Raw genomic sequence first — 16,229 nt, forward strand, 5'->3', positions numbered from 1 at the left:
TAACCCATGATTTCACAGAAGATCTTAGGCATTGAAGGTGTGACATTTGATGATCCAGGTGCTATTTAGTGAGGAAAAGTTAAACCTGCAGTGTCTGATATTATCTTTGAACATATGTGAAGGGCTGATTTGGATATTCTCCCGTCTAATCCACATGCTTTGGGGGAGGGTCTAGGAAGCACTTATGGAAGAATACGCCATTGCAGCTCAAGTGTGGAAGCTGAGCACGTGCGACCTGTGTGAGATCGCCAGGAACAGCGTGCTGCAGAGCGGCCTCTCACATCAGGTATGCAGTGTGATGGTGCCACCTGGGAAGTGTCTCTCCTGGGAAGGCTGCCTGCTGTATGCCAGGCACCTTCCAAGCACTGGGGATCTGTGACAACACAGCAGGCAGGGCCTCTAACACTCAAGCATGGGGAGAGGAAATGCAGCAGCCTCCTGCATTTCCATGGCTGCTTCCTCACCCTTTTCAGACCTCTACGGCTCCTCGTAGAGGCCTTCCCTGATCGCCCATTCTAAAATAGCCACACACTTGCTATTATTCTCTGTCCCCTTAATCTGTTTTTCTCTATAACATTTATTCCTGCTAATATTTAGTTATGTGTTCTTCTGTCTTTCCCTCTAGAATATAAGCTCTGTGAGGGCAGAGGCTTGTTCAAATTATATCCCTGGGCCCTAGATAGTCCCTGGCACAGAGCAGGAGCTCAATATTTCTTGAATAGATGGGAACAGTATCTAGACTGAATAAAAACCTAGACAATGGGACCGAGACATGTGTCATTTTTTTTAAAAGCCCTGTAATTCTGAGATGGCACTAGCAGCACTGAGACCCATGTTCTGATGTATCTTAGGTCTGCTGACACTTCCCTGGGTGATGTCACTGGTTGGGGAGAGGTTGCATTAGGGGCTTCCCTTGTTGGATGATGATGCAGCAGAGTTAAAGGCTTAAGATTTTTTTTTCCCTTTATAATTTTTATTTATTTATTTTACTTTAGGTTCTGGGGTACATGTGTGGGTCATGCGGGGTTGTTGCATAGGTGCATACTATATCCGGCATTTCTCCCCATGTTATCCCTCCCCTACCCACCTGCAACTGCCCCCAGTGTGTGATGCTCCTCTCCCTGAGTCCACGTGTTCTCATTGTTCAACACTGCCTTTAAGTGAGAACATGTGGTGTTTGGTTTTCTGTTCTTGTGTCAGTTTGCTGAGAATGATGGTTTCCAGATTCATCCAAGTCCCTAAAAAGGACACAAACTCGTTTTTTATGGTAGTTAGGTATTCCATGGTGTGTTGTGCCACATTTGCTTTGTCCAGTCTATCACTGATGGGCATTTGGGTTGGTTCCAGGTCTTTGCTATTGTACAAAGGGTGGCAATTAACATACATGTGCATGTGTCTTTATAGTAGAATGATTTATAGTTCTTTGGGTATGTACCCAGTAATGGGATTGCTGGGTCAAATGGAATTTCTATTTCTAGATCCTTGAGAAATCGCCACACTGTCTTCCACAGTGGTTGAACTAATTTACACTCCCACCAACTGTGTAAGAGTGTTCCTATTTCTCCACATCCTCTCCGGCATCTGTTGTCTCCAGATATTTTTAATGATCACCATTCTAACTGGCGTGAGATGGTATCTCAATGTGGTTTTGATTTGCATTTCTCTAATGACCAGTGAGGATGAGCATTTTTTCATGTTTGTTGGCCTCATATATGTCTTCTTTTGAAAAGTGCCTGTTCATATCCTCTCGCCCACTTTTGAATGGGGTCGGTTGGTTTTCTCTTGTATATCTGTTTTAGTTCTTTGTAGATTCTGGATATCAGCCCTTTGTCAGATGGGTAGACTGCAAAATTTTTTTCCCATTCTGTTGGTTGCTGGTTCGCTCTAATGATGGTTTCTTTTGCTGTGCAGAAACTCTGGAGTTTAATTAGATCCCATTTGTCTATCTTGGCTTTTGTTGCCATTGCTTTTGATGTTTTAGTTATGAAGTCCTTGCCTATGCCTGTGTCCTGGCTTGTTTTGCTTACGTTTTCTTCTAGTGTTTTTATTGTGTTAAGTTTTATGTTTAAATCTTTAATCCATCTGGAGTTAATTTTAGTGTAAGGTGACAGGAAGGGGTCCAGTTTCTACTTTCTGCACATTGCTAGCCAGTTTTCCCAACATCATTTATTAAACATGGAGTCCTTTCCCCCATTGCTTGTTTTTGTCAAGTTTGTCAAAGATCAGATGCTTGTAGATGTGTGGTGTTGCTTCTGAGGCCTCTGTTCTGTTCCATTGGTCTATGTCTCTGTTTTGGTACCAGTACCATGCTGTTTTGATTACTGTAGCCTTGTAGTATAGTTTGAAGTCCGGCAGTGTGATGCCTCTGGCTTTGTTCTTTTTGCTTAGGATTGTCTTGGCTATGCAGGCTCTCTTATGATTCCATATGAAGTTTAAAGTGGTTTTTTTCCAGTTCTGTGAAGGTCATGGGTAGCTTGATGGGGATGGCATTGAATCTATAAATTACTTTGGGCAGTATGGCCATTTTCACGATATTGATTCTTCCTAAACATAAGCATGGAATGTTTTTCCATCTGTTTGTGTCCTCTCTTATTTCATTGAGCAGTGGTTTGTAGTTCTCTTTGAAGAGATCCTTTAAATTGTTAGTTGTATTCCTAGGTATTTTATTCTCTTTGTAGCAATTGTGAATGGGAGTTTGCTCTTGATTTGGCTGTTTGTCTGTTATTGGTATATAAGGAATGCTTGTGATTTCTGCACATTGATTTTGTATCCTGAGACTTTGCTGAAGTTGCTTATCAGTTTGAGAAGATTTTGGGCTGAGACAATGGGGTCTTCTAAATACACAATCATGTCGTCTGCAAATAGAGACTGTTTGACTTCCTCCTTTCCTAATTGAATACCCTTTATTTCTTTTTCTTGCCTGATTGCTCTGGCTAGAACTTCCCATACTATATTGAATAGGAGTGGTGAGAGAGGGCATCCATGTCTAGTGCCTGATTTCAAAGGGAATTCTTCTAGCTTTTGCCTGTTCAGTACAATATTGGTTATAGGTTTGTCATAAATCGCTTTTATCATTTTATGATATGTTCCATCAATACCTAGTTTACTGAGAGTTTTTAGTATGAAGAGCTGTTGAATTTTGTCGAAGGCCTTCTCTGCATCAATTGAGATAGTGATGTGGTTTTTGTCTTTGGTTCCGTTTATGTGATGGATTGTTTATGGACTTGTGTGTGTTGAACCAGCCTTGCTTCCCTGCGATGAACCTTACTTGATCGTGATGAGTAAGCTTTTTGATGTGCTGTTGCATTCGGTTTGCCAGTATTTTATTGAACATTTTTGTGGAGATGTTCATCATGGATATAGGCCTGAAGTTTTCTTTTTTAGTTGAGTCTCTGCCTGGTTTTGGTATCAGGACGATGTTGGTCTCATAAAATGAGTTAGGGAGGATTCCCTCTTTTTGTATTGTTTGATATAGTTTCAGAAGGAATGGAACCAGCTCCTCTTTGTACGTCTGGTAGAATTCAGCTGTGAACCCATTTGGACCTGGACTTTTTTTGGCTGGTAGGCTATTTATTGCTGCCTCAACTTCAGCCCTTGTTATTGGTCTCATCAGGGTTTCGACTTCCTCCTGGTTTAGTCTTGGTAGAGTACACTTGTCCAGGAATTTATTCATTTCTTCCTTGTTTACTGGTTTATGTGCATAGAGCTGTTTGTAGTAATCTCTGATGGTAGTCTGTATTTCTTTGGGATCAGTGGTGATATCCGCTTCATCTTTTTTAATTACATCTATTTGATTCTTCTCTCTTTTCTATTAGTCTGGCTAGCGGTCTATTTTGTTGATCTTTTGAAAAAACCAGCTCCTGGATTTATTGCTTTTTTGAAGGGTTTTTTTGTGTCTCTGTCTCCTTCAGTTCAGCTCTGATCTTGGTTATTTCTTGTCTTCTGCTAGCTTTTTAGTTTTTTTGATCTTCCTCTTCTAGCCCTTTCAATTTTGATGATAGGGTGTCAATTTTAGATCTTTCCTTGTTTCTCATGTGGGCATTTACTGCTATAAATTTCCCTCTTGACATTGCTTTAAAGGTGTCTCAGAGATTCTGGTAAGTTGTGTCTTCATTCTGATTGGTTTTGAAGAACACCTTTATTTTTGCCTTCACTTCATTGTTTATCCAGTCAACACTCAGAGGCAAGTTGTTCAGTTTCCAAGTGGTTATGCAGATTTGAGTGTGTTTCTTAATCCTGAGTTCTAATCTGATTGCACTGTGGTCTGATAGACTTTTTGTTATGATTTCCATTCTTTTGCATTTGCTGAGGAGTGATTTGCTTCCAATTATGTGGTCAATTTTAGAGTAAGTGCAATGTGGTGCTGAGAAAAATGTATATTCTGTGGATTTGGGATGCAGCATCCTGTATATGTCTATTAGGTCCACTTGGTCTAGCTCTGCATTCAAGTCCTGGATGTCCTTGTTAATTTTCTGTCTTGTTCATCTGTCTAGTATAGACAGTAGAGTGTTGAAGTCTCCCACTATTATTGTATGGGAGTCTAAATCTCGTTTTAGGTTGTTAAGAACTTGCTTTATACATCTGGGTGCTCCTGTGTTGGGTTCGTATTTAGGATAGTTAGCTATTCTTATTAGATTGATCCTTTTACCATTATGTAATGCCCTTCTTTGTCTCTTTTGATCTTTGTTGGTTTGAAGTCAGTTTTATGAGACTAGGATTGCAACCCCTGCATTTTTTTTTTTTAATCTCCATTTGCTTGGTAAATCATCCCTTTATTTTGAGTCGTCTATGTGTGTCTTTGTATGTGAGATGGGTTTCCTGAATACAGCACACTGATGGGTCTTGACTTTTTACCCAGTTTGCCAGTCTGTGTCTTTTGATTGGGGCGTTTAGGCCATTTACATTCAATGTTAATATTGTTATGTGAATTTGATCCTGCCATTTTGTTACTGGCTGGTTTTCTTGCCCATTAGTTGACTCATTTTTCTTCATTGCATTTTTGGTCTTTGCCACTTGGTGTGCTTTTGCAGTGGCTGGTACTTGTTCCTTTCTGTGCTTCGTGTTTCTTTCAGGAGCTCTTGTAGGGCAGGTCTGGTGGTGACAAAATCTCTCAGTAATCGCTTGTCTGTAAAGGATTTGGTTTCTCCTTCACTTATGAAGCTTAGATTGGTTGGATATGAGATTCTGGGTTGAAAGTTCTTTTCTTTAAGGATGTTGAATATTGGCTCCACTCTCTTCTGGCTTGCAGGGTTTCTGCTGAGAGATCCGCTGTGAGTCTGATTGGCTTCCCTCTGTGGGTGACCTAATCTTTCTCTCTGGCTGCCCTTAGCATTTTTTCTTCATTTCAACCCTGGTGAATCTGACGATTATTATATGCCTTTGGGTTGCTGTTCTTGAGGAATATCTTTATGGACTTCTCTGTATTTCTTGGATTTGAATGTTGGACTGCCTTGCTAGGCTTGGGAATTTCTCCTGTATAATATCCTGGAGTGTGTTTTCCAGCTTGGGTTCATTCTTCCCGTCATATTCAGGTACAATGATCAAGCATAGATTAGGTCTTTTCACATAATCCCGTATTTGTTGAAGGCTTTGTTCATTTCTTTTCACTCTTTTTCTCTCGTCTTGTCTTCTCGCTTTATTTCATTGAGTTGTTCTTCTATCTCTGATATTCTTTCTTCTGCTTGATCAATCTGGCTATTAAAACTTGTGTTTGTTTCAGGTAGTTCTTGTGCTGTGTTTTTCAACTCCATCAAGTCGTTTATGTTCTTCTCTAAGCTGGTTATTCTAGTTAGCATTTCATCTAACCTTTTTTCAAGGTTTTGGTTTCTTTGCATTGAGTTAGAATGTGTTCCTTTAGCTCAGAAAAGTTATTATCCACCTTCTGAAGTCTGTTTCTGTAAATTCATCACATTCTTTCTTGATCATGTTGTGTTCCCATGTTGTTGAGGAGCTGTGATCCCTTGAAGGAGAAGAGGTGTTCTGGTCTTTGATGGTTTCATCTTTTTTGTGCATTTTTTTCCCATCTTTGTGGGTTTACCTGGCTGTAATCTCAGGGAGCTGCTTGATGAGGTTGCTTGTCTGCCTGTCGAGGCACTACTGGGTTTTTAGGGACTCCTTCAGGTTACTAGGTAAGCTTCCTGTGTCTTGTTTACACTGGGAGGTTAGGTCTGCGTGTTCCACTGACCTGGAGATGCTGCTAGGTGGTCAAGAACACCATCCCACTGCTATGTAGGCTTCCTGTGTTTTTTGTTAAAACATGATACCTAGTCCCACTCCTTTAATGGTGGCTTGTGTCTTTCCTCCACAGGGCTGGATCATTCAGGGTTCAGCTCAGACTGAAGAACTGGCTGCCTAATCCACTAGAGTTAGTGCTTCAGCCCTTGGGTTTGTCAGGGAGGGTAGGGACCCACCCAGCAGCACCATCTGTCTTCCTGGTTTCAGTTCCCTGTCTCTCTGGGCAGGGGGAGGGGGCACTAGCTCAGTCCACAGGCCTCTGCTGGCTAGCCTATGGGCTAATGTGTTTGCTTAGATCTGTGCGCCAATCCGGACACTATCCTGATTATTCAACTCTGCGCTTGTAATTCCTGGTGCTTGACTGGCAAAGATCCCCTGTTCTGTGTATTGCTGAGGCTTTGGGGGAAGTGCTGTATCTGGACTGGAGTGCCAGAGAGGGAGCCTCTGACTCACTGGTCAGTTGTACTTTCTGGGTGTAGTGGCACCCCTCCCCGCCTTGGTCTGCCCTGCCTGGGCTTTGCTTACTGTCCGACCAGACCTGTTGAAATGCACCTGGTTCCTTGGAACTAGGAGATCTCTCGATTTCTGCATCTCTCTCCCTGGGTGTTGTGTGCTGGGAGTTGTGTCTATTCGGCCATCTGGACTCCCTCCCCAGGCTTAAGATTCTTTTCATGTGCAGTATGGTTCCTTGGATTGGCTCTCCCCAGAAACACTGTCCTTGTCGGCTCTCTGGAGGGACTTCTTAATTAAAGCTTACCTCCTTCCCCATCCCCAGCAGCTGCTGCAGACCTTATCATCTTTTCTCTCTGATCAAGGAAAGCACAGCCAGGAATGAAGGGCAGTCTGAGGATGACTGATGTTGTAAGGGTGACATCCTTGAGGACACGGAGGCCAAGAGGAATATGAGTCCTGTGGAGATAAGATGTCCTGACTGAAGATCAGCTTCAGGGAGACTAGTCTGATTTGCTGTGACTGATGTCAAAGCTGCCCATGTGGCTGTAGAAAGTGAATCAAAAGTATATTGTTTCATTTGTATTTCTCTTGGTCCACAGGAAAAGCAAAAGTTTCTGGGACAAAATTATTATAAAGAAGGACCTGAAGGAAATGATATTCGAAAGACAAATGTTGCTCAGATCCGGATGGCATTCCGATATGAGACCTTATGCAATGAGCTCAGCTACCTGTCTGATGCCATGAAATCAGAAGAGATCACTGCCTTGACCAAATAGCTCCAGCATTTGACATGCATTTTAACTTTTTGGTTTAATTTCAAGTCTGCTGTGGCTAACAGTGGACAAGATTCCAAACTAGGACTTTCCTCTTTGAAGAGGATGCCTCTGAAGAAATTTCAAACTGATGATTTTGGTTGCATTGCTCACTTTAAGAATTAACATGCTCACGTTTGTTAGTATTTCTGAGTAACAAGATGGCGACTTCTCCTTTGGGGATCTGGGAGCTGGGCACTTGTCTATACTTGTTCTTAATTTTTCAAGTATTTCTCTTGAAACTGCCAGTGCTTGAACTGTTGGGGCCAAGATTTTCCATGGTCAGATGCCAAGTGACATGAGGTCTGTGTGGTTTTCTGCCATACTTTTCTCCATTGGCCCAAATAGGCTAATTGATGATAGTTGTTCATTTCAGCCTCTGGATGGCTGGCTGCCTTAAACACAATCAATTTCAAAGCTCCATTTCATAAACAGGCTATTTTGTGGGAGTTAAAATGGAAGACTTCCTTCTTGACAATTTGTGTTTTTAGTGAAGTTCTTAAACCGTTTTATTTAGCCCTCCTCCCCGCTTTCTAGTTGGAAGCCAAATGTACTCATTAAAACAGCCACTCCTATTCTGAGTCTTGGTTTCTTCACCTACAAAATGAGGGTTTGGACTAGATGAGTGGCTTTCAGGGTGTTCTGTGAATCCCCTCATGAATACTTTAGAGTGGGGGAGGAAAGGGAGTGACATTCAGGGGCTGTCAAAGGGACTCTGCATTCATTAGTTTTACACTGCAACTGCTACATAACATTTTCACTTGAATGAAGAACTCCGAAAAACACAGGACTAGATGGATGATCTCTGTTCCTTTTGGCTCTAATACTCTATGACTGCAGGCCAATTATCACTTCACCAATTAAGAGGTGGGAGAAGTGAAATTTACTTAAGGTTGCACAGCTAATAATAGGCCTACTACTGGGTTTCCTTATTCCAAATCCTGTCCTTTCCCCACTATTCCATTAGACCTCACAAATGTTAGTTGTGTGTGTGTTCTTTCATCAACGTAATCTGGTGCATTTTTTTTAAGGTAAAATTTTCCCCTTACCTACTATGATGACTTTAGAAGATACAATGGTCCCAGGGGCCAAGTAGAAAGCATTTTAAAAGATCAATCTGAATTAAGCTTTACCAATGTACTCTTATTCTGTGTTACTAGTGCCTGTGTTACAGGTGCTCAATGAATACATATTCAATAAGTTAATTTCTTTTGGCAACATTTTAAGGACATGTGCTCTTAGTACTCAAGAGGCTGCTCAACTATAGCCTGTTCCTGCGGTCAAATTCAGACTACAAGAGGCCTTTTTGAATCATTATAGTTAGAAGAACCCTATTTCTGCCTGTGAACTTATTTGACTTTAGATTATCTCCTCTTGTGACTTTATGCCTGTCTCCTCCACTGGTGAATTTAGCATATGGAACTATAAACACAGTATTTTTACTAGGCAAATATATATACTATCTTGCAGCTAATTATGAAATCGAATAAAAATCCATTGTTATATTAGGGATTATTTTTGAAAAGCCCCCCATTTGTAAACATTTGCCCTAACATAGGAAGTATTGTGTAGTTTCTCATTGTCATTTTATCTGTATCAGGTATCTTTTTTTAAATTGTTAAATAAAATCTGTTAGGACTGTGGCTCAAATATTTAAAACTATTTCAAGATAATCATATTTAAAACAAATGTTTAAAGTTTTTTTTACTCTAAGATTGGGCACCATGAAAAGCTATCAATAATAACAGCTAATTTATCTTTTACTAAGACTCAGACATGAATGACATTCGCTAGGAAAACACAAAATTTTCAAACTGAAGCTCGCTAGACCCAGAAGATACATCTTTGCTATCATTTTCTCTAACTCCTACCCTGTTATAGTTCATAAGCAAAGCTATACATGTTCATTTCCTCTTCCTGCGATATTACTTTAGTCTGTCCAGCTAACACCTATTGGATTTTACCTGTCCTGCAAGCTTTTCAGACATCTTTTCTATAGTACTTTGTGCTTTTATTACATTGTTATACTTAATTGGCCTTTTGGGAAAAAATCCCTACTTTCTTTTGCGTTTGCAATTGGAATAAATGGCAATTAATTGTATATTGGCTCAGATTTCTAAAGGAACAGGTTTTGAGGCATGTTATCCCTTACTTACCCATAAGGGCTCAAGTTCACTTTACGTGTTACTTCAAATTGTATCGCTGAAACGATCGACATCATTGCTCTTTGCCTAGTGAAAACAAATCACAGCTCCTGGGTTGATATTTATCATGGCCTCATGGATTAGAAAAGAGCTGAAGGCACATCTCTCTTGCTTTCTCTTCTGAGTGTTGGTGAAACAATATTCTTCATTTCCTGGGTTTGAGACACGACTGAAGGTGATATATCCAAATATTCTATGACTGAACTATGACCATTATAAAAAACAAGTGTAACTAATTCTAATAAAAGGAACACTAACCAGACACACATACTTCCTTGGAAATTTTAGACTGTAAAGTACAAGATTATCAAAACCTATCTCTGCAAAGGCTTTTATGTCTTTTTAGTAAAATGTGAATTTCTCCACAGTATGGTATCAGCAAATTAACTACCAACTGTCATTCATTCTTATGTCTTTGCACTTTTCAGCACTAAGATTCTACATTGCTTCTCAAATTACATTCTTATATTTTGGAAATGATTTTACAAGGTAAACAAACTACAATATGGTTGAGTATTTTCTTATTTTTACTGTCTGTTGCGGTAGGGGTCCACAACCCCTGGGCTGTGGACAGTACCGTCTGCCACTTGTTAGGGACCTGGCCACACAGCGGGAGTTGAGTGGTGGGCGAGTGAGCATTACAGCCTAAGCTCCACCTCCTGTCAGATCAGTGGCAGTATTAAATTTTCAAGGAGCGTGAACTCTATTATGAACTGCGCATACAAGGGATCTAGGGTGCATGCAGATTATGAGACTCTAGCTAATGCCTGATGATCTGAGGTGGAACAGTTTCATCCTGAAACTATGCCCATACCACCCCAGGTCTGTGGAAAAATGGTCTTCCATGAAAGCAGTCCCTGGTGCCAAAAAGATTGCGAACCACTGCAGCAGGGTAAAAAGACATAAGAAAAAATAAGTCTACTGTCAGCTGCTTATGTTTATATGATACTGTCATTGTGTTGCCCAGCATAAATGTGAGTGACCTGCTGACTTCCCTAATCTCCAAGTAGGTTTTTTTTCTTTTTTTGCCTGAGACGGAGTCTTGCTCTGTCCCCCAGGCTAGAGTGCAGTGGTGTAATTCCAGCTCACTGAAACCCCAGCTCACTGCAACCTCCGCCTCCTGGGTTCAAGAGATTCTCCTGCCTTAGTCTCTGAGTAGCTAGGATTACAGGCATGCACCACCACACCAGGCTAATTTTTGTATTTTTAGTAGAGATGGGGTTTCACCATGTTGGCCAAGCTGGTCTCGAACTCCTGACCTCGTGATCTGCCTGCCTCGGCCTCCCAAAGTGCTGTGATTACAGGCGTGAGCCACTGCGTCTGGCCATCTCCAAGTAGTTTTCTTATTCCTGGTTAGACAAAGTAAGCTTAAGACAGTAACAGTTAAAAATGCAAATTATTCAGACTATCTTTTAATAAATTCAGCTTCCCAATGTTGAAAATCACTGAATCAAAAGATATTTTCAAGCAGCCTTTCTCCCAGGTATGTATTAGACATAAGGAAATCGAGTCCAATTTGAAATGAATTTTAAAATGGCACACAAACACCACAAATCCCAAGAGCATAATATAAAATAGTCCTCTAAGGAATAGAATCATTTGGTATATTAGAATGTGAAATTACATAAGAAAAGAATCTCTTCAATTAGTTAAAATTACTTGCGAAAGATTATTTATTGCATAATTTATCAGTGGTCCTAAGAATAACACAGATACTATTATTCTCAACCTCTAAATTCAGTACATAGTCAAATTCATTTTCTCAAACTAAGGTTCTATACGTAATAAGAGTAAACCCTCTGTTACTGAGTTAGGATAGGGAAAACTTTATAACTTATAAAACAAATTCCGTAGAGTTCATGAAACCACTTCACAAATCCTAGAAGGCACACATTATATTTCCTATTATAGTAAGTACTTTTAAGTACTTCATATTTTAAAAAGACAAAGCTGTACAGAATACAAAAAGTGTACATTTCATCCATCAAACAAATTTACAACTTTTACGATTAGTTATTACAGTAGAACCTAACAGTCACATCTAAAGAATTATCACCCAGTTTAATAGAGCGAACAAACAGCTGTGCTCATTTATTGGATATTTGATAAGGCTAATAATATTTTATATTCACAGTAGATCAGTAAGTGTCTTGGAGCTCATATTGTAAAATAATAAGGTTTGGGCCCTGTTGAGTCACTGGTCTCATTGTTAAATAATTCCTTGAAAGGTGAAGGATTCTGGGTGATAAAATCATTGGCTAACCCTGGAAAGATGCAAAACTCTGTAAGGTAACTTTGTTCATGTTTCAGAAACATTTTAAAATGAGGCAATCTGAATTAAACTCATCAAGTCTAATCCAAAAGGACAATTTAAAATCTTTGAGCTGGAAAAGATCCCAGTGGATTATCTATCCCAAGGTTTTCAAAATATGTTCCATGGAATACTAAGAATCTATAGAGGAGATACAGGGTTCTGCAAATTTGACTTGAATTACATTTTTTTTTTTTTTAAAAACAACTCCCATTATACAAGTGTGTTACTCATTAAATTCAAACATACTGGCTATTACCAACACATTAATGTGTTTTTATTGGTTGACATATTTATAGTATATAAAGTTTATTTAATAAATAAGGAAATTTATAATAAAATATGACTTTTATATGGGGGGTAGGATGTGTGTGTATGCATGTGTGTTTAAGGGTTCTCTAAGATTTTCCTTGAAAAAAAAAAAAAAAAGTTTTTGCTGCTGACATAGTGGGAAAACCACAAATAAAGTCTCAGTTTCTAAAGTAGGAACCTACAAACAACAGTAAGAGACTTTCTCAAGGTCACACAACCACCAAGTGCATTGCCAGGTTGAAATGATGGAACCCCTGGTACTCTGCTTGCATAAACCTCCATAGGGAGTAGTTAGCTATTTGGTATTTAGCTGTCCCATTATGAATGTCAATGGATTAGTCTTCAGCATTTTTTGGGGCAAGAGCATGCTACCTTGGAATTTGAAATTTCAAGCTACCTTGAAATACCAGATGTTTTTCCTTGAAATTGATTTAATTTTATTTGCTTGTCTATTTAAATCCTATTATCCAAAAATTCTGTCCTCAATCAGTGGCAACTTAAATTGTGTACCCTGGTTTAGGAAAATAGTAATATTTGCAACTTATGAAGAAGTCAGAAAAGTTATATGGAATGTTAAATTTTAAAGGAGTCAGGCCCTTGTTTTATTACATGCCAAAATGTTAATGTTAGAAATTTAGTTGATAAGCCAAAAAAATGGTTAAGTTGTGACTGAAGATCACAATTCCATTGTTACTATATTCTTTTAGACTATTTTAATGGAGAGAATATTTCAATGGAAGTACAGTGAAACTGTACTTCCAATGAAATAATTGGCAAGAATGCCAAATTATCTTCTAATTTTCAGACGTATTTTATGTATATACAGTAAAAAAGCATCACTCTATTTTCTTGTCCTTTTTTTTTTGAGAAGGAGTCTTGCTTTGTCTCCCAGGCTGGAGTGCAGTGGCACAATCTCGGCTCATTACAACCTCCACCTCCCAAGTTCAAGCGATTCTCCTGCCTCAGCCTCTTGAGTAGCTGAGATCACAGGTGCTTGCCACCACTCCCAGCTAGTTTTTGTATCTTAGTAGGGACATGGTTTCACCATGTTGGCCAGCTGGTCTCGAACTACTAACCTCAAGTGATGCACCCACCTTGGCCTCCCAAAGTGCTTGGAATACAGGTGTGAGCCATCATGCTGGCTTCTTGTCTCTTAATCTATGAAATTTGAGGACCCTGAAATCTCAGAAAGATGTTTTCAAGTTAAGGGGAAAAAAGCACCATAAACCAATATTAAATGACTTATAGTAATTTAGAAATACAAAATTTGGTATTTGTGATGCAGAAAAGTTTCCTTCTGAAACTCCAAGATGTGTGAGCATTATCAAAGCCATTTAGAACAGTTATACAGCTGAGGGAAAGCATTTCCAGAACAACCAAGAAAATTCCCCAGGAGAAATCCATTTGCAAGGGAAAGTCACACCCAACTTTATAGGCCTCACCCAAATTATACAGTATGGCAAAAACAAACAAAAAAATCTCTAAGTACAGTAGTTCCAAAACACACTGTTAAAGTTATGAAATAATTGTGGATCATTTCAAGTAAAAATTATTAAAGGAGCAATAATTAACCACAAGGGGGCATATATACTCCTTAGATTCCAGCAGAAACACTAGTTTTAAGTAGTAACATGCACTTTGATGTATTCTACATTTTCAGTCACTTAAAATTTCCTCTCTCAGATGGCTACAACTTTTTAATATTTGAGGTTTATTTTATAGCTAACTAAAAAGATTCCAGAATACTCCTGCCTCACAAAACAGTTAGTGTTTCAGAAGCCTCTGGAAGTGGTGTTGTTACCTTTAGCAAAGAATTCAGGAGGAATTAGTTGTAATACAAATTTGAACAGATAAATAATAGGAAAATATGGTCTAAAACAGTAGCAAATTTTAGTTCACCATAAATGGAAGACATGGGAGGTTTATTTTTTAAAGTGGGGCAAATGATCAGAGTAGCAAAAATAAAAGGGTGGGGAAAATTGATTTTTCTGTCTATGCCACAACCTTGCATTCTTCCCCCATGATCAAATATTTGTAGCCTACAATAGCAACAGAAGACCTTCACTCCAAGGTCATGGCCTGTGGGGCTGGCCTGCCTCGTCAGCCATGTTAAGAATATAGTTAGCCATATCATCTTCAGTGGGTGCATCTGATACTACCCAAGATTCATTTGCTCCAGTCATCTGTAGGCGACAAATAGGGCAATTCCTGTGTCGATCACTCCTATTAGAGAAGTCAAAACAAGAACAGTTTGTTTTCTTTTTCCTTTTTTAAAAACAGGATTTTTTAAAGTAATACATGTATATGGCTTTTAAAAAGGAAATAGCATAAAAGTATACAGTGAAAAATAAATCTCTCCCTTCCATCTCAATCTTCAATTCTCCTTCCCAGGGGCAACCACAGTTACCAGTTTCTTATATTCCTCTAGAGATAGACTAAACTTGATTAAGCTTATGTGTACACAGATGCATGTGCGTACATGTATACACACACACACACACATCACTGCTCTACTTGTCAATATCTTATAGACCATTCTTTTTAACATACATTATATAGCTATGCCATAAGTTGTTTAACTAGTCTCCCACAGGACACTTCATTTTTTTCTGTCTTTTGTTGCTACAACAATGCAGCAGTTCACATCCCCATACCTTAACAGGTAAAGTTTTCCTTTAAAAGCAAAACTCCTTGTGAGTCCTAAGAGGAATCTCCCTCTCACCCATGGAAGATTTGGTCAAAGTGTCAAGTATAAATGCTTATATCTGTGATTATTTAAATGGAAACCATTACTCTAGAAATAACTTCTTGGCAGTAGAAGGGGAATATGACAATTGGAAAGGATATTACTAATTATTTTGCTAAGTAATATATACATGACTTTCAACAATATTATCTGTTGCCTGCTCAAAGGTCTGACAAAAATTCTTATGGCTCATAGGCAACAGGAAGGTTTGTATAAAAATGGAGCATACAAAGTTTAAAATAAAAGATAAACTTTACATGCATAATACTTTTTCTGATAGGGAAAGAACTCAAATATGATCACTTAAATAAAATTATGTTTTCCAAAGGGATATTTTTTCTTGTCAAATATTATTTTGGAAATTTTAAAAATACCATATTTGCACCAGAGACATATCATGCAGGGATTTTTTTTTTTTAATCTGTCTGTGAAATCTGGGACCAAAGTAATTATTTATATCAACTGCTTTTTGGCTTTCATGCAAAAATTTTTAGAACTTTGTTCCAAAAACTAAATGTGAAAGCTAGAGTTGGCATGTATTATTTAGGTTGATTTCTGGTTCCTCAGAGATATTTTACAAGATAATTAGATGTGTGCTCTTCTGTGCACAAAACATCACAATTTAAAAATAGTCAGCTTCTGCTTCCAACCAACAGAGGCTAGATTTATCTTCCCACTTAAAATTACTAAAACAACGGTTTCATATAATCTTTCAAATACAGCAACTGGCCATCAGGCAATGAAGGAGAGTGATCCCTGGGACATGGGAGGCAAAGGTGAGATCTATACTTGCCCCAGCTTACAGCCTTGAGAGTTTCTAGCCCCTGATCAAGAAGGGGGAAACTTGATGGAACATGGCAAACTTCTTGAGCTGAACAGACAGAGCTGAGAATCTCAGGGGGCCAAGCAGCTAGAGTTTACAGGGCAGAGTAATGGAAAGCTGCACAGAGGGAAAATTCCAGAGGTCTACAAAAGCATCCCTGCCAGAATACTCAGCGGAGTGCTGATCAGTGTGTGCATGTGAGGACACAACCCAAGGCTGAGCAATCACTCAAAGGGCTTTGAGGGGATAGTACCCTAAAGCTCAGTGGGCCTGGGATACTGCTTGTTCCACCAGCCAGACTGGAAAGCCTCATCACTCTTTGGGCATTAACAGA

General features: G+C 39.1%; 2 protein-coding genes and 1 long non-coding RNA gene across 11 annotated transcripts in view; 1 reads left to right on the forward strand and 2 right to left on the reverse strand.

The window, feature by feature from the left end:
- Window positions 1-8,699, forward strand: part of AMPD3 (adenosine monophosphate deaminase 3) — a 58,011-nt gene extending 49,312 nt beyond the window's left edge. For 8 of the 9 annotated variants that reach the window (XM_032240723.1, XM_032240724.1, XM_032240719.1 and 5 more), the window contains 2 exons: window positions 176-286; window positions 7,287-8,699. In XM_032240723.1, coding sequence (XP_032096614.1) covers window positions 176-286; window positions 7,287-7,463 — 288 coding nt within the window. In that variant the 3' untranslated portion in view covers window positions 7,464-8,699. The remainder of the gene's footprint in view (window positions 1-175; window positions 287-7,286) is intronic. The other variant, XM_032240726.1, reaches the window with a different exon arrangement.
- On the reverse strand, window positions 6,019-10,772 carry LOC116525121. The gene is made up of 2 exons (XR_004257585.1): window positions 9,656-10,772; window positions 6,019-7,230 (listed from the first exon to the last, which is right to left on the reverse strand). It is a non-coding gene; the product is annotated as an uncharacterized LOC116525121 (long non-coding RNA).
- Window positions 10,773-11,088: 316 nt separating this feature from the next.
- RNF141 (ring finger protein 141) overlaps window positions 11,089-16,229 on the reverse strand; it is a 41,300-nt gene continuing 36,159 nt past the window's right edge. Inside the window, exon 6 of the mRNA XM_032240741.1 lies at window positions 11,089-14,549. Within this exon, the coding sequence (XP_032096632.1) occupies window positions 14,399-14,549 (151 nt within the window). The 3' untranslated portion in view covers window positions 11,089-14,398. The remainder of the gene's footprint in view (window positions 14,550-16,229) is intronic.

The sequence above is a fragment of the Sapajus apella genome, unplaced genomic scaffold (genome assembly GCF_009761245.1).
Source record: "Sapajus apella isolate SASKATOON/1434 unplaced genomic scaffold, GSC_monkey_1.0 scaffold47, whole genome shotgun sequence".
NCBI classification, from domain to species: Eukaryota; Metazoa; Chordata; class Mammalia; order Primates; family Cebidae; genus Sapajus; species Sapajus apella.